This window comes from Dromaius novaehollandiae, chromosome 9 (genome assembly GCF_036370855.1).
Source record: "Dromaius novaehollandiae isolate bDroNov1 chromosome 9, bDroNov1.hap1, whole genome shotgun sequence".
In the NCBI taxonomy this organism is placed as follows: domain Eukaryota; kingdom Metazoa; phylum Chordata; class Aves; order Casuariiformes; family Dromaiidae; genus Dromaius; species Dromaius novaehollandiae.
In genome coordinates this window covers 31,120,689-31,142,806 of record NC_088106.1, presented here as the reverse complement: position 1 = coordinate 31,142,806, position 22,118 = coordinate 31,120,689, and the positions used below count along the sequence as shown (strand labels likewise).

At 41.1% G+C, this 22,118-nt stretch overlaps 1 protein-coding gene across 3 annotated transcripts; it reads left to right on the top strand.

Annotated features, from left to right (window-relative positions):
* Positions 1-29: 29 nt before the first annotated feature.
* Positions 30-21,399, top strand: PASK (PAS domain containing serine/threonine kinase). 3 transcript variants are annotated; one of them, XM_026109382.2, is made up of 18 exons: positions 30-123; positions 631-844; positions 1,941-2,176; positions 3,194-3,364; positions 4,765-4,905; positions 5,473-5,607; positions 6,296-6,589; positions 6,937-7,099; positions 8,036-8,210; positions 9,391-10,700; positions 11,364-11,545; positions 13,523-13,690; positions 14,502-14,627; positions 15,192-15,326; positions 16,836-17,035; positions 18,422-18,555; positions 19,569-19,715; positions 20,208-21,399. In XM_026109382.2, the coding sequence occupies exons 2-18, from the start codon at positions 673-675 to the stop codon at positions 20,402-20,404; spliced, it is 4,086 nt and encodes a 1,361-aa protein (XP_025965167.2). In that variant the 5' UTR covers positions 30-123; positions 631-672; the 3' UTR covers positions 20,405-21,399. The 3 variants fall into 3 exon arrangements, with proteins under 3 accessions (XP_025965167.2, XP_025965168.2, XP_064373178.1); XM_026109383.2 differs by lacking the exon at positions 30-123 and adding an exon at positions 170-222; XM_064517108.1 differs by lacking the exon at positions 30-123 and adding an exon at positions 234-540.
* Positions 21,400-22,118: the final 719 nt, after the last annotated feature.

Below are 22,118 nucleotides of genomic sequence, written 5' to 3'. Positions count from 1 at the left end.
CCGCCGCCCCGCGCCTCGGCGTCTGATTGGTTCTCCCGCGTGCCGCTCGCCCACCGCCTTTGCTTATTGGACAGCGCGGCCGGAGAGTCCCGCCTCCTGCTTCCTCGCGCCCGCGGTTCTGTGGTAACTACTCCGAGGGGGCTGCGGCGGCCCGGCCCGGCCCGGTCCGGTCCGGTCCGGTCCGGCCGGGGCTGCCCCGTGCAGGGGCCGGGGAGGACTCGGGTGGGCCGGGCCGGGCTCCTCGCCGCGGGTGGGCTGGGGAGGGCGGCCGTGCGCGGCTTGCTGAATCAATGCCGAGAAATACTGCCCAAATAACCCGCTGCTGCTTTAAACACAAGCAGAAAGCGGGAGAGAACGCGGCTTTGGGAGCTCTCCCAGAAGTACGGCGGGGACGTCCTCTCTGCCATAGCTTATGCTATAGATCCCGGGTGCTAATGTTCATTACAGTCGCGTTAATGTTAACAGCACGGACCAAAAGTCCCACCCGGCCCTGCAAAAATTAGTGGCGGCCTTGCCCTAGCTCACAGGGCTGTGTTTGGGGTGAGGCGGCATGTTCTGCCAATGCTGTGAGCGTTAATGACTGTGGGCCTGACTGAAGTCCTGACTGAATTTGGCATGTTTCTGTTGCAGGTGGTGGCTTTCTAGGCGCGGTATGGCAACCCGGGTTTGACTATGGCAGCCGAGGCATGTAGCCCCTCTGGAGAGGGCTTTTTGCCTCCATCACCAGGCTCAGCCCTTCATCGCTTGACTGATTCCGATAAGCTAAGTAGGTCCTACCCCTGGGCCAACAGGAGCAGGAAAAGTCAGCTTTCTGAACTCTGCCGGCGTAGAGCATCTCTGTCCGGTGAGCAGGGTTGAATGAGTTCACGTGTTGTCAGTGAAGATGATGATTTATCCTTTCAGATAGTTTCAGATCTTCTTTCTCCCTCCTTTTCCTCCCCCAAAGCTAGAGGTGATGGCAATAAGCAGCTGTTAAAAAGGTCTTGTTCAGGCTAGGAGAGTTTTTGGGGGACACACTGTTGTACACTTGCTCTGCACTGGTACTCATGCCTGGGCAACCTTTATTGGCTGCTGCTGGACCAGGCAGTCCTGGGCTTGCTGGGCACTGGGTGTTCTAAATAGTATGTTCTCAAACATGAAAAACTGCCAAATAGTGACGACGATCATAGTACTGTAGAATCTGTTAAGGATGGGAAAAACTTCTCAGTTTCAAACATGTCCAGAAATGGATGTCTGTTTTATCGTGGTCAACATATCCATACGGTACGCAGTGCATAAATGCAGAGGTGTCCTTGTGATGACTTGTTCATAGTGCCTCTTCCAGCACGGCTTACCCTTGAAGGCTGCTTGCTCTTTTGGGCATGGAGTGATGACATTTGGTTGCTGATGCCACTACCTGAAGAAACATTTTCTACAGGCAGAACTTCTGAAAATTTTCGTACAGTCCCTTGGCACTGTGTAACATAAAACATTGGTGTGGGCATAGGTATTTCAGTGTCAGCTCTTGTGAATAGTTAATTAACTGGCTTCTGACTAACTCAGTATTTAAAAAGAGCTTGAACACTTACAGTAATTATATTTAATAACAGTTACAATTTTAACTTAAGAGAATTCAAAACCTATCCTTTAAACTCTGTTATCTTAAGTGAAAGGAAAATTGACTAGTCTGGTTGAATTTTATGCCTGTTGGCAATGTTTTCTAGCCCACAAACTGAGTTTAATTGTTCCAGTGGCTGTGACTTAAAAAGACATGTTTATTAGAATTGTTTCTATTATCTTTAGTCTAATTGATTTGGGGTTTTGGTACTTTCTAGAAGCATATATTTTGAGATGAAATTACTTGATGGCTGTTTCATCTGACAATTTTTTTTTATTCATGCCTGTAAATACTCCTGTAGTAGACTGCTAGAGCTACGTAGTTGATCTTTATCTTCTCACAGGAGAGAAATGGAGCTCTTACTGTTTGTCTTCACTGGCGGCTCATAACATTTGTACCAGCAAAATTGGTAACTCTTGGGCTCAGTGGGATTCTGCCTGTCTCTCCAGTTCCATTGGTAGTCCTGCTTCTTGTTCCTTTTTGCATGCCCTCATCGTGGAGGAATCCAGCCAACACCTTTTAACTACTGCACGCAATCCGAACAAAGCCATCTTCACAGTGGATGTCAACACGACAGAGGTACTTGCTGTATCTGTTGCAGTGCTAACTGCTTAACAGAGCAATGCATGACTAGTATAGGTTATGTGACATCATGTAGGCTCAAAAGCTTGTTATTCTTGCTTGTATTTGTAGGCAGTTTCCAAGTTGTGAAGGTATTTTATAGTCTGCTCAAGCTCAATAATTCTGTAAAGACTGACAACGCACATATTTCCATTGTAGGTTGTAGTTAGTAAAGTACGCAAGACAATATAGAAGCACTTGTGTCTTGAGTCTTTTTTTGAACAGAGAAAGGGAACAAAGAAGAATGCCGCTGTGATGCGGCATGGGGGAAGAAAAGAAAAGCAGAAAACATTTTGAGCCTTAGGACAAGGAAGCACCTTCACTGGGATTATAGTGACATGAGATCTCTGTCTGTCCCAGTAAATATGCGTTTTGCACTGGGAAAGAGAGAATTTCTCTGTTTTTGTCCTGAGAGTAAACATTAGTATGAAATTGAATACTGAGAACTTTAAAGCATTCTTTCATTTTTGGTGTGAACTAACAGTTCAGACTTTCCCATCGTAAAGAGATAGGGGCTAGACACATAATCCTGACTTGGTCTGTAAATAGGCTCGAGGATGTCGATTTGTGTGATTTTTGCACATCTTCAGGCTGGGTAATATTCTGTGACCAGTCCAGGTTTTCCTTGAAAGTGCAGCTCTGTAGTTTTGCCTCTGTGGATAAAATTATTTAAACAATACAAGAGGCTGGAGGGGGTAGGTAGTTAGAAAGCAGGAAGCTTAAAAGGAAAGCAATGTCTCAGACCCCCTTAACAAAGAAAAGGCTTGGGCAAGGTTTGTCCTAGAACAAGAAGTTTTAGTGAGTTGAGTGGTAAGATTTCAGAATTAAAAAGGACCTCTCCATTTCCACCAAGAAAGGAAGTGATATTATAAGACATTAAAGCAACAGCATGATGATCTATTAAAGAAACTTGCAGCTTTTCTGTTTTTTTTCCTTGTTTGTTCTTTCTTTTCTTTTTCCTTTCTACTTTTGTAGATTCTAGTGGCCAATGACAAAGCCTGCAAACTGCTTGGATGCAGTAGTCAGGAACTCATTGGTCAAAAGCTGTCCCACCTGATATCAAAATCTGGTCAAGATGTGGTGGAAGCTGTGGGTGAGGAGTACATAGAAGCTGATGGATGTACATCAGTGGTTTCAGGAACTGTGGTATGTGAAATGTCCCAGCAAATATTCCCCACCATACACACGTTTTTTGGTTTGAGGTAGTTGTTTTTTTTCTTTTTTTTGACATTTTCAATGTTATTTCCTGATATAGTTGACTTTATGGGCATTTGGCAATTAAGTAATTTGTAGGACTGTTTGTGTGTGCAGATATGGGAACTCAAAGGATAAAAGGTGGTTTGGGAGGCACCCGTGAGATCCTTCCAGCTGTCAAACATGTATAGTTGTGATGATATGATCAATTGAATGCTTAAAGGACACTAGATTTAAAAAACAAAAATAAAACAAACAAACAAAAAACTATATAGTTTGCTTAACATGGAAAAACTTATTACTGAAAAGTTCTCATTTGTCTGGATCTTTTAGAATATCCTTAAAGTTATCTTAAATTGCATTGTACGTGTTATAAAGTTACCCATCAATCAAATACTGTCAAATGGCTGTGACAAAACTTCTTAGATGCAGAAGAGCAGAATTGATATTTTGCCTATATGGGGGTTATTTATAAAAGAACTGTGTGAGAAGCGTCTAAAAATTACTTTCTTTTGCTGGTATTGTGAGCTGTCACTAGAAAATATTGGGAAAATGAGCTCCTATTCTTCCTGGAGTGTTATTTTTGTAGTCAAATTGTCAGCATCTCAAACCTTGATCTTCCTGAGCCTTCAGTTGGGTTTGGGAAGAAAAATCCAAGCTTGAATAAGTGAAATCCAGAATTAAAATTAAACAGCTGATGAAGACACAGACTCTAAACTACAGCAATTCCAAATATTTTATAGGCTGTCATGGAGTCGCTGTGTAATTCATAAACCCATTCTGTCAAGATCACACAAAAATGATAAAAGGCTTGATATGAACACTGCAGATTATAAGATGAGTAAACACCTGATCTGAGAAGAATCTTCTCCCACAATAAATTAAACTGCTGTTTCTGCAGCTGAAAATAAGAACTACCTTACTAATGTGGAGTATTCATTAGCATCATGAGATATACTCAGGTCAAGGATCTAGCTGCTGTTTTGAACCCCACAAGTTACTGGGATTCCTTTAAATAAGGTGTTTCTGAATGGTGCTTCTCATTCAATGTAAGGTATTGGATTAACATTTACTATGCTGAAGGAAATGCCTTGAGTCTTCCTGGGTTTGAGAGGGAGGAAACAAAAGCATACACATGCTGTGTATGATCGGTGAATTATTTGCCAGCCTTTTCATCTCTATATTAAAGCTATGTTTCTTCCAATTAAAAAAAAATAGCAAGTAGCCAAGACACAATGTTTTTCTAATAGTGAGGGAGAGAGATCTTGGCTCAATATCTTATTCTTGTTTGAAACTCTTGATACATAACCACAGTGTTAAATTAAGATTGCATCTGTATTTCCTATGGAAAGGTGGATGTTATAGGCCGTCTCAAAGAGAAGATCCCTGTCTCGGTGTGGCTGAGGCGCATGAGAAGCAAGGACAACCAGTGTTGTGTGGTTGTGCTGGAACCAGTGGAAAGACTCTCAGCTTTTGTTTCCTTCAGGGCTGACGTGAGTGTTTTTCTAGTGATCAAATGACAGTTTGTGACAGAGTTTGTGCAAATTAGATGCATCTAATAATTTCCATTGACACATTATTACTTAGGAACATTAAGTGTGTACACAGTATTGCCCCAAATTGGGATCATATGCACAGGACCTGTGCAAATTTCTCCCATGCTGCTCAGCTTGATATTCAGCTAGTCACATTAAAATGCACTGTCCTTCCTCCAGGGATGTCTTAGACTGGAAACAGTGGAAGTTTGGCAGGGGGTTATTTATGGCAGGGATGCTCTTGTTGTGAAGGGAATCAGTTTGCTGAGGAAAAACTCTGTGAGGAATCTTAGACTCCGCTGCCTCTCCCCTATGACAAGGGGTGGGTTCTCTGCATGGTAATGTCAGAGAAGCATTGCATTATACTATGTCTGCTTTCACAGAGTCAGTTTTGTAATTCTGCTCTCTCTTCATGGATGTCTCCTGCCATTTGATTAGATACCTGCAGAAACTGTTTTTAGAGGATTGACTAGATTACGTCTAAAATTCTAAAATTAAAATAGTCCTGTAACTTCTCTTCCCAAGGGAGAGATTACATCATGTGACCTTCTTTTTGCCCATCTCCATGGTTACCCATCGTTGGAAGAAGTAATTGGGCTCAACATAAAGGACCTGATTCCTTCTGTGCAGATCCCTCCTCTAGACAAAAAAATCCCAAAGGTATGGTATAAGCTCCAGCCAGGCTCTTCCATACTCTTCCCACCTGGGCCATAGGTGCACATTGTTTTCCCTCCTTATATAAGAAAAGGAAGCCTCTTCAGAGAGAGGCACAAGTCCCCTGAAAAAGAGTATGCTGCTTATTTAGATGGCTGCTGTCTGGATGCTTTCTAACTAAGGATGAGAGCAAGCCCTGACCTCTCTCTTTGGGATCTGTCCTTGTGAAAGACACTTTTTCCCACTCCATGAGAAGCCTGGCTTCTTTAGGAAACCATGCTGTCTCTGTCAGCCCCCTAATGCTTCTTTGAATTCTTTGGCCAATTTCAGTTATGTTTGTCTGAAGGTGAAAGTTTAAAAAATATGCAGATCTTGCAAATGGCATGGGCAGGGAGGGGAAGACAGCCAGGTATATGAAAGAGGCCTTATTAATGCCTCATTTGCCGAAAGGCTGCAGCATGGACTTGCCCTGTCTTCAGAGTCAGGATGCTTTTACAGGAGTTCAACACTGGGCTACAGATCCTTAAAAAAACAGACTTTGATTTTGATATTCACAGGATTCATTCATCTTTCTTTTCCTGCTCCTTCTTTCTATCCTTTTTTCCTGAGAACTTTCCCATGTAACTTTCTATGAATACTAAAATAAAAATAAAATGGTCGTTTAGGGTTTTTTTGTTTATCTGCTTGCATTTAGAACCTCAGGATCCAGAGATCTGTAGGTCGATCCAGAGAAGGTAACACGTTTCCTCTCAGTTTAAAGCTGCAAGCTAGTCTTCCGGAAGAGGACAAAGCTGCAGTGCAGAAAGATGGCATTCCACAGACAGAAAAAGAAGGCTCTTTCACAGACTATCATTACTCTGCTACAGTCAGGGTTTTTTCTACCATCAGTGGCATTATTACTCTCCAGCCAGATGGAACCATCCATGGCATCAAGGACAGCTTTGCTTTAACACTGTTTGGCTATGAGAAGAAAGAACTGTTGGGAAAGGTAAGGCAGGAATTTTAGTCTCCTTAAAATGACCATTATGTTGTAGAGTCTCCTTTAATACTCAATTCTGTCCATCACAAAAGTCCATGCTCCACTTCTTCAGCGAGTGAATTGTAGGATAATACACAAATTGTCTTGTTGCAATTGCGAAGTCTTGCAGTGCCAAGGAGTTGGAATGAACTTCAAACAGCCTAAATCAAGCTGCATGCTTTTATGTCCTCCACCAGTGAGGTGGACTGTTTTTGCCTGGCTCCCCATAAGCATCAGGTCCACCAACACGGATTGTTAGCGTTTGCCCCCAGCATGTGAGAGTCAGCTTAGCTTCATAAGGTTTCATTCTGTTTTAGAACATTACATTCCTGATCCCTGGTTTCTATAACAACATGGACAGAAGCAATGACCGCTCCTTGCCACTACCTCCCCTTGACGACTCCATGGGAACAGAAAGCGCAGGTGTCTTTGGGGGTGTTACTGCCTGCTGTACGACTGACTCTGGCTGCTGTAACAAAGGTAAAATGAACAAAGAAGAGAAATTTGCCTCTGAATATGAGAGTGTGCTTTGTAAAAGCAATTTACGTCTATGCAGTTCTCTTCTTTCTTTGCCTAGATATGCACAGCTGCATTGGAAACAATGCACACTTCCTACTAGGACAAGGAAGAGTTAGTAGACAGTGTACAAATTCTTAAATAACTCTTTGGTGAAGTGATACCTTTGTAATCCAGAGGTAATTCATTTCTTCAGTGAGGAAATGTTGGCACTCAGACTTTACAAATGGAAGGATTGTTCTAGATTCTAATCTATATTTGTTCACTTACTCTCTTTTTCTGCAGGTATAACAATTCTTGCTTTACTACATCTTGCAGCCTCATGTTTTTCCTTTTTGATCTTCTGTCACTGAGGAAAGGAGGAAGTCCTTTTCTTCTTCTGAGTCTTTTTTTTTTAAAATGTTTGGACTATGTACTGTTTGCTTTTTTTGTCCTGCAATTTCAGTGAGTTATGTGAACACAGTTTAAAACTCTTTATTTCTTAGCATTTGGAACAGGGAGTGTATGTGTGTTTTGGCCTTTGCTGCTGCTGCTATTTGTATAATAACTTTATTTCCAGTCTCTATATAGCCATCAGCCTTTCTTAGGTCTCTGAACTTCAATCAAAGTAGCTAACCAGGAGGCTAATACCTATCCAATAGCTTTGGTAGGAAAGAAAATCTTAGCAGCCCTGAAACATTTAGTTTACTACCTGACGTGACTTCTCAGACCTAATGATATTCCTCCTATGGTGGAGTGCTCATGTTTGGGCCATATTGTTGCCGTAATCAAGTCTTTCATACCCCATGTCTTAGGGATGACACAAGCAATGCAGTTCCCAGATTTTTTTTTCAACTGCTGTATATACTGATGCATAAACATAGGCTAAATTGGTATGGTTTTGTTTCTTGTTTGGTACAGGAAACAGCCATTTGGCCTCATCTTCAACAAGCCTTCTGTCAAGAGATGAAGAGCAGAAATTAGAAAGAAGACACAGAGAAGACAAGATAATAAGTACTGAGACCAAGCAAAAGAGTGGGAACAATTTCTTACCTACTCCTTCCTCTCCTGAAGTCTCATCCACAGCTACTAGTAGGTAGGCATTTCATGGACTATGTGCTCGCCTCCAAAACTCAAGCCCACTAATGGCAATAACAACAAAATTTTTTTTGTAAAGCTCTGTGATATTTGTAGGAAGGTTTAATGAGAACCTTCTGCACTTGATTTTTTTTGGAATCCAAGGGCCATTTGCAAGACTGGTTCAGTTTTGCCTGCCTTGGACTTTGTTTAGATCTGTACAGTCTACAACTGTAAAATTACAGGAGTCCAATCCCTAATGGGTAACAACTGCTTCACCTAGGCTGGGGAAGGTAATTAAGCCCTGTCATCACTAGGTCAGAAACAATGGGTGTTTCTCTCCTTCCATGGTATCCACCAGCCACTATTGCCCTCAAGTCATGCTACCTGGAATGAATTCTGAACACTATTCCTCTTGACGGTCAGTGTAACTGTCATGTCACCCATTAAAACAGAGTACTCATGCTACTATAGTGCAGCCATTTTTATTGCACCCTTCTAGGTCTTTTTCCTGTTACAAGATTAGAAATTCTGCAGAAGTACCTATATGATGCACGCAGTTTAGTTTAAATGAAATTTTAAGCTTTCCAGCTTTAACAGTTCTAACTCTCAGAAAAATTTACTACTTTTTAAATATATGAGCTATTACAGCACTGTTCTTGCTGCTTTTTAAGCAGACTGATACTTACTCATTGTTTCCTTGTGCTCTTCTGCATATGTCTCTCATATCCCAGTGAGTGTTCTGCTGCCTGGACTGTTTTCCTATTCTTTATTTTTATGAATAAAAATGTTGGTAGAATGCCCTGTGCAGTGGGCTCCAATGAAACATGGTTGAGCTAACGGCTGAGAACACAACAGGGATCTTCTCTTCTCAGGACTAGAAGTGTCCTGCCACATGTAGTGGCTTTTTGTTGTTGTAAATTAACTGTGAAGTATATTTAGAAACTGGGTTAGAGAAGGAAGTAATCCATAGGGGAAGAGTGCCATTCAAGAGTAGCTGCTTGGTAAAGCTGGAATTTGTTATGATTTTGGATGCCTGTACCAAGTGCTTTCTGCATTTTTTCTTTTAAGTTTGTAAAGAAAAGGATCAGTGCAGATCTTAAATAGTCAACATAGTACCTGAAGAGTGGGTGGCATACAGATGACTTTTCTCATTCTTTTGTTGTCATACTATAACTGATAACTTTGAATCCCTGCAGCGAGAACAGCGTTGTTGCTGGTGGTTTGTCAGCCCACCATAGTGAGATGTCCCCTGAAAGCTGGCCTGACACAGTCAGAGCAGCGGAACAATGCAGAACGGTGGAAACTGCAGGATCAGATAATTCTCTAAAGATGCTTTCTCCAAGGGTCTTTCCTATGTCATCTGATTCAGGACAGTTGGATTTAGGTCAGAACAGAGAGGTGCCAATAAGAAGCAGTGATAGTCCACTATCTGGTGCATTTGTGACCCTTCAAGGGAATGCCAGTGAGACTAGTAGCTCACCTAACCAACTACAAGTTGATCATCAAGTCCTCAACGAAGCAGATTGTCAGGAGATCTCTAGGTTACCTTCTCAACTGCTGAAACATCAGCACTTCACTGATACTTCAGGAAAAGGTTCTTCAGCAAACGTTGCCTGGTCTCCTGCTTGTTCTAGGCTAGAAGATGTGTTAGATACTCCATCCAATAGTTTGGTCAAACCTTCTTCAGGTGTTACCTGTATCTCATTTGGAACACCAACAATAGATGAACCATGGTCTGGGGCAGCACCTGACTGCATTCAAGACTTTCAGAGCCACGTGGTTACAGAGCAGCTGTCAAAAACAAAGTTTACGTGTGATGCAAAGCATTCCAGTCCTGAGCACATTGTAGTTGAAAGCTGTGTGCTAAATGATGTTTCATCTTTCCTCACAAATGAAAGAAATAGTATCCATGTTGTTCGTTCAGGAAATACAACAGCTTGCAGTGCTTCTGCACTGGGAGTTGCCGCAACCTTTGAAGATGTTAAAGAATCAGGCACTGAGCTGAACTGCATTTGCTATGGCCTTGAGGAACTGCATCTGAATATTGGTGTAAAGGAAAACTCAGCCAATTGTTCAGGCGCTGCTACAGCTCTTGTAGGAGTGTCCTCCTCTAATGCAGTGGACTCTGCTGTAGGCGATACGCTAGTTCAAGACAGTGCTTTTTCAGCTGGGCAGGAAAAGCAGCTATTGAACAGTGCTGCTATAGAAGATGGTTCTGGGTGGCTGGCCTCCAGAAGGCATTTGGGAAACTCTGAAGAATCCTCCAAAGCATTTCTTGAGAAGCCTGAAACTCTTGCAGCGACTGCAGTGGACAACCTGAACAAAAATCCACCAAACAGTCAAGGTAACCCTGAAGAAGACTGTCAGTTGCATATGAAGCAAAATGTGCAGGTACAAGTAACATCTACCCCTGTGAAACAAGAAGGAAGGCTGAATCCTTTGAGCTCGGAGATACTGGAAGGCAGCTATCTTGGGAACTGCTATCACAGAGATGGTTCTCAATTAAGTAAGTTAAACCTATTTGTCCTCTTCCAAAACCTTTTAACAGGACACTTCTTCACCCGCTCTTTTGCAGAAGGCAGACATTTCTGGTTTAGAAGCTGACAGTGGGGAGGAAGAAAGCTTTAGCGTCTGGGAGGAGAAACAGCATTGGCGTCTACTCAGAGAGCAATAAAAGAACAAGTGTTATAAAAAACAAAGTTACTTTAAAAATTAATCCAAATAGAATAATGAAAAATATTCTTAAAACATGATTGAAAGCTTTGAACCCCATAACTATTTTTGTACAAAAAAACTAAACCACACTGTAAAACTTGTATTTCATTGTGTAATGGAATGTGTTTGTTTAATTCCTTCAGTGAGATTCAGTGGCTGGTTGTATAAAATCCCAATTTATGTCACCTGGAATAACTGAAGTTCCCCACTTCCCCCCCATTAAAGGGGAAATGATGGGGGTAACCTCTAAGTATCTCTAGAATAACTGCACGTTTGCAGGCTTCCTCTGTTTTCTCAGTGAGTAGGTGCCCCCCCCAGGAAATAATGGAGAAAATGAAGAAACTCACTTTGTTAAGAGCTCAAGATTTTATCCCAAATAAAATGGAAGGTCTGTGGTCTCATTCAGCAATAAAGTTTTGTTTCACCACTTTAACTCGCTCGCCTGTTTCTACAGGTATACTCTTTGAAGTGAAACGTGTAGAACTGCAGGACCCTGCTGTACTCTTCTGTGTCTGGGTGGTGAAAGACTTTCTACAGAGCCAGAAAGAAGCAGCAGCAAAGACTCAGCTTTTGTTCTCCAGTCTAGCAAGCTCTGCCCAATCTATAGCAGATCTTTCCGCACACAGTCTGGGAGAAGTAAGAAAGCACTATTTTATAAAATTGAGCACTTCTCTTGCTTGGCTGTCAAGCTGAACCTAAGGTTGTGAAGTTTTTCACATTGTAATAATGTCATGGGCTGGTGGGGAATATTGCTGTTTCCTTATTTTCCTGTTTGTATGTCAAAGAAATGTGTGTAAGTGGGGGGGGGGGTGGGTGGTGCCATGAAAACAACAGATTACTATTCTGTAGCACTTCTGGGAGTGTGTGTTTGGTTCAGTGTAGTTAGCTTCCCAATGTGAACAATAAAAGCACCTAATTTTCAATTTGTTCTTAGAGTGGTTTAAGTACTTCTACCACAGAGATTTGCACCAGTGTAGTGAGATTAATTTTTAAATCATTGTAATCACACTGACACAGACAATGTGACAGTATTAAAAAAGGAAATACTAGGCTGAAAAAACTTTCACAGCGACTTATGTCAACAATAGGAAACAGCATTTTTTAGCTGCCTACTGGGATGCTGCATTCAACATGGTGTACAGAAAACTGCTGCTGTGTGGGTGAACAGTGGTGCATGTGCTAATGCCATGAAGCCTGAACATGGAGCTCCTCAGGCCTGCTTTTTAATTAGTAACGGGATGTAAAGCTGACAGTACTTTTACCAGAGCTGTAGAGGGAAAATAGTATCTTTGATTAATTGAAATGGGTAAAGGTGATCTTCTAGACTCCTTGAATATGCATGCCCTAAATCTTTATGTAGCTGGATGTTATATGACTTTAGCAGAGATGTACATACACACGTGTGTGTGCACACACACACACATGCATATTTAGACATCATATGTGTGATATGTACAGCAGGGATAGTTCCAAACTATATCATACTCTGAGAAGCTGCCTTTTACTGAAATGTATTGTGTTTGGGTTTTTTTTCCCCACTTTAATCAGTGATCTGGAAGCTAAAGTAGATATCTGAGTGAAAAGCTGAAGTCAATTGGCAAGTCTTGCTGTTTGGAATATTTTTTGTAAGACCTCGGAGAGCTGAGTAACAAGGTGGTGTTGGATTTCCTTTGGAAAATTGTTTTCCATATGTATATATGAACCTGTATGATTAAATATTAGAAGTTTTCACTATTTCATGGAGCAATGTAGATCCACATTTCATTACTGAAAACAAATTCTCCCAGGACATTTGTTATGTTTCTTCTCAGTATGGAATAATGTGATTGTCATAAAGATACTCTGTTCTCAGGCACTTCAGATGCCATCGTTTTGTGTAGGAACTTGCTAATCAGTCAGCCAAACAACCCAAAACCCTATACTCAAAGCAAGAAAAAATTATGTTGTGTTTAATTTCTCATGCAGAATTGCAGGTCTTGGTAGGAAGGCTTGTAGTGTTTCTTTATAATGGATTTTACTGGGGTGTTCCTTAAACTTGTTTCCTCTCTCTGTCCTCTAAGAGAGCTCTAAAGAACTAAAATGCTCTCTTACCGGAGAGTTCTGTACACATTGGAAGTTAAATATCTTTTATACGCTAGATCATTTTAGGTTAGTGCAGCAAATAGAAATTGCCACATTTATTGCCTGGGCTTAAAGCACCTTTTTAGTTCTGTCCATTTAGAATACACTTACCTGGAAAAATGACAGCATCAAAAGTAGCCTACATTTTTATTCATCAAATAATATATTCATTTGCTGAAAATCCATGATTTTATTTTCCTACTTGCATAGAGAATTTTGTGCAAGCATCTAAAGTGCACATTCTTCCGTTTTCTTTTCCTTTTTCTTGAATTTAGCAGTATTGGTAGCTGTTGAAATCACACTGTTGAATTAAGTAATCTTGTATGGTGATGGTTACATCAATATACAGTTCTTGCTATCAAAAGCAAAGATCACTCTCTGTAGTTATTCTTGTGGATGTGTATTTTATTTTCAGTGTTTACTTCATTTTATAAACATTATTCTGTGGTTTGCTCATTTTCCTTCTCTTGCTAATTTTTTATCTGTACCTAGGCCATCAGATCAACTTCACTTTTAGAGAACTCCCGAAGAGCTGAAGAGCTTGAAAGACTAAAGGCTTGTGAGGGAGAATATGCAAGAAAATATGACACACTCAGTCTTATCGGCAAAGGATCTTTTGGCTTTGTCTGGACTGCCAGGTGCAAGAAAGATCAACAGGAGGTTAAATATTTCTTCTAGATGTCATTGTAATGATTATTTAGGATTGAAATGGAAAAGTTAGAGCATTCATGTAATGTAAAAACTAAGCTATTAAAACCTGCCATTTGGTAGTTTGGGGTTTTCTTCTGTTTAGAATACAAATCTGAAATCTTTAACCTTATGAAAACAGGATAGTGAAATGCTCACACTGGTGTAACGTATGAGCTGTTATTTAAGGCAACAGGTACAGGATGAGGCTGGCCATGTAGCTAATTTAACCTGCTGAAAGAAGTATACTTTGAACTTAACAGAATTACACGTTTTAATCTTTGTGCACTAAAGAGAACGACAAACTCCAAAGTCTTTTTTGTGCCGAGACTTAAGGATGTGGTTACTTTACAGTGGAATAGTCATGTTGAGGTTATGGGACTCTACTCTTTATCAGCAGAAGTATTTTGGGTGTTGAGAGGCAAGCTCTGGTGTTTCTCTGTATGGATGTTTAACTGCTCATTTCTCTTTACTGTAAACCTCTTCCAGAGGTTACTACTGCTGTAACTGAGTTGACAAAAGAGAGCTTGCTTGTCAAAGTCCTTGGAATCCAGAGCATCAATTAAAAATAAAATGAATGATGGATGTCTTCCATTTATGTGTAGCATTTGGCTTCTAGGACTCAATTAGTTCACATACATTTAAAAATAGTATAAACAGTGCATATTGACTTACTTCTAGCTTTCTAGTAATAACAGTCACTAACATTTTTGTGGGAAATTAACTTACCAAATACTTAATATTGCCTGCAAAAACATGGCTTTAAATGTTGTTTTCTGTGTAGGTTGTGGTGAAGTTCATCTGGAAGGAGAGAGTGTTTGAGGACTGCTGGGTAGATGATCCTGATCTAGGGAGAGTTACTCAAGAGATTGCAATCCTGTCGAAGGTGCAGCACCCCAGCATCATTAAGGTACAGTAAGTCAGAGCAAATGCAGTTTGAACCATATCAGATGGTTCCTTTGAATGCTTAGTGTCTCGTGCTCCTCTTCAGGAGTGAAGAAGTGTCTTGCATTACATCTACCTTTCGAGGAACTGAAGAAACTTGTTTTGGAGGGGATGTTGCAGTGCATTATCACTTGCTTCCAAGGACTTTTGCCTAAAGCATTTGATGTAAACACAGATCTGACAGTGTGGATCTAGCAGAAAAAAAGCCCATGCATTATTTCAAGATGATAGGATGCATACCTTGGCAGTGAAAGTATGCTGTCATGTCTGAACATTTAGTAGTTCAGTAAATAATTTGGATATATGTCTTGATTTCTGTTCTCTGCTTTTTTGCAGAAAAATAATTCCTCTTGGTTTTAATTCTGCTTTCAATTTTAATTCTGTGCTGTCTTCAAGAAATATTTGTGCTCAGTGAAATGAGACTTCAAAGATTATGATATACTTTGACTAAGTCTCCCAAGAGGGAAGCAATGTTTGTAAAAGCAGTTCGAGGTTGAAGCACGTGGTAAAAAGAGTCTGTTATTTATAGGTACTGGATGTATTTGAAAATGAACAGTTCTTCCAGCTGGTGATGGAGAAGCATGGATCTGGTCTGGATCTCTTTACATTCATTGATAATCAGCCTGACTTGGATGAACCATTAGCAAGCTATCTGTTCAGACAGGTGAGAGCTGGCAAGGTACATTTGCTACATGCAGGGAAAATTTCATTAATATAAGAACTGGGACCCTATTTCACTCAAAAGAATTACTGGCTGATCACTAGGCACTGATGTATTCCCAGGGTTGTGCTCAATAACTGCAAAACTTTTCTTCAATGGTCTGTGGGGCTGATTCTGTAAACTGAAATGCTGCCTACAAAACCTTTCTAAGGTTTACTTAGAAACCTGTAACACAGAAACCTTTACAGGGTCTTACTTCAGGTGGGGATTTCCTACAAAGCCATCACTTCTTGGCAGTGCCTGTGGCAGCATGCAGCCCCAGTCACTGAGGTGCCCATTTGCGTGGCAGCTGCATCTACTTCACTGTTGGGGAAGAGAAGGAAGGCTCACAGAAGTTGCCCCAAGCTTCACTAAAAGTCACATTTTCACTTAGATCGATGCTTGTTTTAGATTCATTGCAGGAGTAAAGGCCTCTCCTCTTCTGAAGGAATTTAAAATCAAGGAGTTATGTGGGATCTGAAAGTGGGATAATGCAAAATAACTCAAGCAATTTGCTATGAGTCAGGAGCCTGCCTGAGAACCCAACTGTGATTCGTTCATTGCATAGCAGTTTGCAACAGCAGTCCCCATGTAGTTCCCCCCAATGTGTTTTGGGGTAAATGCATCATTCTAAGGAAAAGTATGCAAGAATTACCTGTACTCCCTCACTTGTGACACTGCTGACAGCTTAAGTGCTGCATCTTCTCTGTGTCTGCATGTTCTTGTGCAGTGTGCGTTCACAGACAGCAGTCTATGGTCCCTCTATAATACTTCTGATGGGTTACTGTGCCCTTTTCTTAAACCAGCCTTGAGTTTATAGGGGTTCTTTGTTACTTCATACCTCTACAGTATGTCTCTGCAGAGGGAGCTTTGTATTATAAATAGAAACTTTTCTCCCTTAACTATCTGCTTTTCTTGCTGAGATGTATTGTGGTAGGGATCAAGATTGTTTCCAAGGTGACATAATTGTGATGGTATTCTTAATTATGGCATTATAGCATGAATCGTGCAGAAAGAAGAATGGGATTCAGGAGGAGTATAATGTTTTTATGAAACCTCACTCTTAAATGCTTTGTCATCCTGCAGTATTGGAGGAATACAGTAATAGCCTTCTGGAAAAATCAAAGGAACCTCCAAAAAAAGCTGGGATAAAAATAAAGTAACCTGCAGGATTGTAACAGTAAGCACGGATGCTTCTTACCAAAACAATAAGTACATTGTGACTACAGCACGCCATCATCCTACACATTTGTGAGATGAAGGCTTTTCCAAGCTCAAGGGCATTGTAATTAATACGTATTGCAGCAATGCTGACAGCCATTCCAGAGTTTGTATGCAGTTACCAAAATTAGGATCTATATCTTGTTTATACAGTGTTAACCCAAAATGTGGCTATTGGAATTCTGTTAGCGCATAGATTGTCCAGAAGGATAGCTCTGCGTGCTAAAACCTAATTCTTTCCTCCTCTTTCAGCTTGTATCAGCTGTGGGGTATCTCCACTGTAGAAACATCCTTCACAGAGATATCAAGGATGAAAACATTGTCATTGCTGAAGACTTCACAATTAAGTTGGTGGACTTTGGTTCAGCTGCCTACCTGGAACCTGGCAAATTGTTTTATACCTTCTGTGGGACAATTGAATACTGCTCACCGGAAGTGCTATCTGGCAAACCGTATGTCACCCTCTGAAAAGTCATCCTTGTGTCCCTTGTCATCAAAAATGTGTGTGTGCAGGGCTGGAATGCTTTGATGTTGGTCGTCTGTTAGAGTATCTAACCACACCACAGAAAACTGCAGTGAGATTTAGGGCACTGCAGTGACAGAAATTACCTGTAAAGCCTTGAATACAAACAGTTGTTTCTGACTGAGTCTGTTGACAGGCTTCCATACTGTGCAAAGCCTTGTACTAATGTCTGTCCTACTACATGGATGAGTGCAAGAGCAAGCTTATGATTTTCATTTTCAGCCTGGTAGAGTAGCCTAGACAAGCTGTATTGTGACTTGAATGTGTCCTTTCCTCCTTAATCTTTCACTATAAGCACATCAGCTTGATAACCTTCCCTTCATACCTGTGTATGAACACACTGATTTGTCTCTACTAGTAGATGCTGTTTTAGAGAGGTGGTATAAGCAAGTATTGCTGTATGTGTTTCGTATTTCTGGAAAAAGATGGTCTATCCTATTTCTCTTCTCCCACTGTCATCTGTTCTGCTCCCGTCTTTCTGCTTGCTTCCCTGTGCGAAATTTTGCAGTTTGATCATTGTTCATCTCCTCTTTGATTTTTGTGCTCCTCTAAAATCCAGGATTCTTTCGTTGCAGCTTGTTTTGCTGCTATCTTGGATGTGCTGCCCAAGTCTCAGCTGTCTTTTCCCTATTCTGTCCTCCTTGAATGTTCTCTTCTCTACCTGGAGGCTGGCAGCCTCATACCCACTCTTGGAGGGAAGCTTTACCATCCCAGGATGGTAAATATTAATTGCATGTGCAAGTATGTTATCTTTCCCTCCTTTCACAGCTGTTTTCATGGGTCCTCCAGGCAGCTCTTCTTAACAGTGAGAAAAGTTAAGGAGGAGAGGAAACCACTGCTGGGAACTAGATGGAATCTCAATAGTTAATATTTATTTCAAAATAACTTTTGTTTGGAGAGGGAGGGCAAACAGAAGTCCCCTGAAATGTCTAATCTTCCATTCAAATATTTAAAAGAGAGTTTCAGCTTATGATCAAAAAGAAGGAGACTTAAGTCCTCTTTTCACCAGCTATGCATATAGATAAATGGTTCTCCATTTGACTAAAGAAGTCTAGATGTATATTGTACATACTCATCAGCTGAAATTGGTTGACCATTCTTTGGTTATTTTTCTTTCATGGAGAAACATAATACAGACTTCTTCTCAGAAACATGCAAGAGCCTTATTAGAATTCTCATAAACTTCCTATGTTAAAAACTGGAAACAAGCAAGGGTTAGCAACAAGGGTTTTTGGTATTTTTCTTTTTACGTTCTTTAGCACACAATTGTATATTTGCAGCCTGAATTTATGTGAGCTTGTGCATCTCTACATAGGTACCAAGGACCCGAGCTGGAGATGTGGTCACTTGGTGTCACCCTTTATACCCTAATATTTGGAGAGAATCCCTTCTGTGAACTGGAGGAGGCCATGGCAGCTGTCCTGAATCCGCCTCGGGTTGTGTCAGAAGGTGAATTCTTCGCATTTGCTTTTCTAAAGGGGCAGATCTCTCAGGAAAGTACGAGCAGAAAGAGGGGAAAACTGGATAAACTGTTTCAAATGTGCTCTGCAATGATTTAAAAAGCTGTTCCCTGAGGCAAAGATATCCTTTTGAGACAAGCTTTGCAGTTCTTTATGCATACAATTAATATAGCTATCTGGTATATGTTTTAATGTTTCAAATTCCAGATCTTCCATTTGTTATGATGAATTGAGCTATCAACTTGTTGAAGTTCAGTGAGGTTTACATCTGAGTAAAGCAGAGCAAATAATGTCTGATGGGAAGGTTCAGTCTAGTAGATAACTTTAAGATCTGTAATAGCACTTGCATAATTCTAATCCAGTTTCATCTTACTTGAACTAATTGCCCACAAATAGTATGTTACTTTTGTGTGTGATGATAATTTGTTAATGTTTATAACTTCTGAATGAACTGTATGGCTTGATCTCCCAGGAAAAACATGGTTGGTCTTGCTTTCCGTTGGAGGTATAGAAGACTAATCACATGTCAGGCTAATGAAGTCTTCATCAGTAAATTCTCTCTCTGTGGTCCTAAGAGCCTTGGGTTTATAAGGTTTCTGTGGTGCTCCAACTAACTGGTAAATTCTTGAAGCTTGCCATGAATGTTAAGTGCACCTTTAATCACAGATCAAACATGGGATGACTGTAAGGCAAAACCAGGCTTGGAAACAGTGAGTTAGGTTGCCTCCCTGGCATTTCTTTCTATGTCTGTCTCCCCTCGTGTCCTAACTTTGCTCTCAGTTTGCTCTTTTTACAACCTGGAAATCTCAGATCATTCCCAGAGCTAAGCACATGTAGATATATTTGAATAAAACAGTGCAATAGAACAATGCTGCACAAGGGATTAATGGGGAGAATTTGTAACTAAAATCTGAATTGTTTGAATCTAAAATGGTGTCTTGCATTCCCAGCATACCTAATATATAGATTGAACCCTTCCCTCTTACTGCTGCCTCTCCTCAGGTCTCATGAGCCTGATTGCTGGGCTTTTGCATCCCGTTCCAGAGCAACGCACAACTCTCCACAAGTTAGTGGAGGATCCTTGGCTGAAGCAGCCTGTGAACCTGGGTAATTATACTTGGGAAGAAGTATACATCTCTGCTGAGGCAGGTGAGACACTGTTCCAGAGGCTTTCTCCCTCCACCCAGGCCCTACCAGGCACAGAAGAAGGATTTCTATGAAAAGGCTTGACTGTGATTAGCAAGATAACTTCTCATTAGCACGTTGCTTTCAGGAGGTGGGAGGAGAGCCATCCTACGTCCTGCAGCAATCTCTCTGATGATTCAGCTATGAGTTGGGCAGATTGTGTGTCCTGTTAGCATGTGAGTGAAATTGCAGCTGTTTGGAATTGACAGCCTAGGCTAAGGGAAACCTCCTAGAACTGCAATTTTCGATCATTTGGCTAATATTCCAACCAGATCAGCTTTAAACTGAGCTCGTAGCACTTACGGAGATGTGAAATTATAGCAGTTTCCTGACTGAATGCAAAGTAAAAGTCATCTTCTGATATCTAAATGTGCTTAGTTTGAAGTTACGCCCATCGACCAGTGGGACTTGTAGTTCATCCCTAAATGCTACTGTACTGCTTCTCTTCCTCCCTAGAAAGCAGTGGATTCAGAAATGGTTCTGGTGAGTGCACTCGCAGAGACAGCCACCCCCTCCCGGCTCGTGTGGAGGGTGAGCCACGCGTGAACAACTCCGACCGTGAGCATACAGATCCCCGCCTGCGAGGAGCAGCCGCTGCTTCGGAGTGCTGGGGCTCAGGTCTTGGGCATCGCTGCAGTCTTTCTCTGCAGTAGAAGCCCCTTCCTGTGGAACGACAGCTCGCTTACCATAGCACACATACTGTCGCTCAAGAACAAACAGAAAATAATTTTAAGCACTTCTCTTTTGTAGAGAATGGGAGATTTTGAGAAGTACTGAGTGCAGGAACACTGTAAGAGAGGCTTGTGATTTGAACCATTTTCTACAGTCTCGTGGGACAACCTTTGAAATCAAGCTGATTTTTTTTCTAGACTGTGGTATGCAGAAGCAGTTGATCTTAGCCCAATCGTTTCTGTTCTTCCCCAGAAAAGATAATTAGATGTGCACAAAGCATACTTGCTGTTAATCCTCATAAAGAAATTGGCAAATGCAGTCTTGAATGCTAATTGCATGCGTTATTTTGACTGTAGCAAAAGACCCAGGGAACTGAGGATTCAGTAGCAAGTTCTGACCATCTTTATCTTTTATTAAACTAGTCTTCTGATGTCCATCACAGTCCAGGATCTGGCCTGGTTCCTTTTGCTTCCCTGAGGAGCCCCTCAGCGCTCCGAGGGAACAGAGACATCCTGAAGGGATCATTTCAGTGCACTTGTTCAGTCAGCGGGAAGTTGGTTGTCGAGCCCCAAGCAGCGATGGGGTTGTTGGAGAACAGTGTTTCTTGTCCTGGGCAAATTACTAATGCTGCTAGTGCTGTAAATTTGGAGAGGTCAAGGTACACGCTGGTATTTGCATGCAAGCAAGGAGGGAGCAGGAAATCTCCACTGACGTCTCTGATGTTCTGCACCTAGTGTTAGGCAGGGCAGTCTTGAACTGCTATGCTTTTACATGATTCCTTAAGAAAAGCTTCTGGCTAATATATATTTATATAGGATGTGTTTTAAAGCTCTAAGCGAAGGATTTTAATGCCTTGTTTCCAATCGTTCAGAATTCAGATTATATTTTTAATGGCAGTTTTTACTTTTATACATACTGTTTCCCTCTTTCCTCCAAGTGAATGAATAAACATCTTAGTCTTGTTTGTTGCCTGCCATTTGGGTAGTGTTTGGACTTTGTGTGCACAACATTTTTGCTGTTACCACAAAAACAGATACAGCATGTCATGATGTGTTTTTTTCCCCCTCTCTCTTTTTTGTCCAAGTCCTCTCTTGGTCCTCAAAGGAACTGCAGGAAAATATTCTTTGATTTTGACAGGACAAAGATATTGGAAAGAAAACTTAGATTCAACAAAGAGCACTGTGTTTGACCCATTCAAAATATTGACATATAGGTAATAAAATCACTTCTCCTATCTACTTTTGTAGTGAGATACAGAATCTAGGAGGAGGAACAAAAGGACTTTGTTGGCTAAAAATAATCACATCTCTTAATGCCACCTAAAATATTAAAAGAGCAACTCTGAATCCAGCTTTTGTCTTCCCATTAGCTACACGTGAACACTTAACTGCTTGCATTCAGGAAAAAAACGTATTCTGGAGCTTAATCTTGGCACTGAGGTAGGACTGAGTGCTGCTTCCAGGTCCCTGATGCCATATGCTCTTCTGAAGAGTTGGAAAGGTTATGTGTTTCTTAAATGTGGTTTAATAGCAGTGGACATGGCAACTGGCTCTGTGCATTTTATTTTAAATATCTCATTTAATTGGGGAAAGCCTTCCTCACCCAAAGGGGCCTGCTGAACCCAGCGCAAGGGCTTTTGAGGGCTTGCTCTTTGGTCTGTTTCTTCACAGATCAAATAAGCAGCTTGAAATCCCC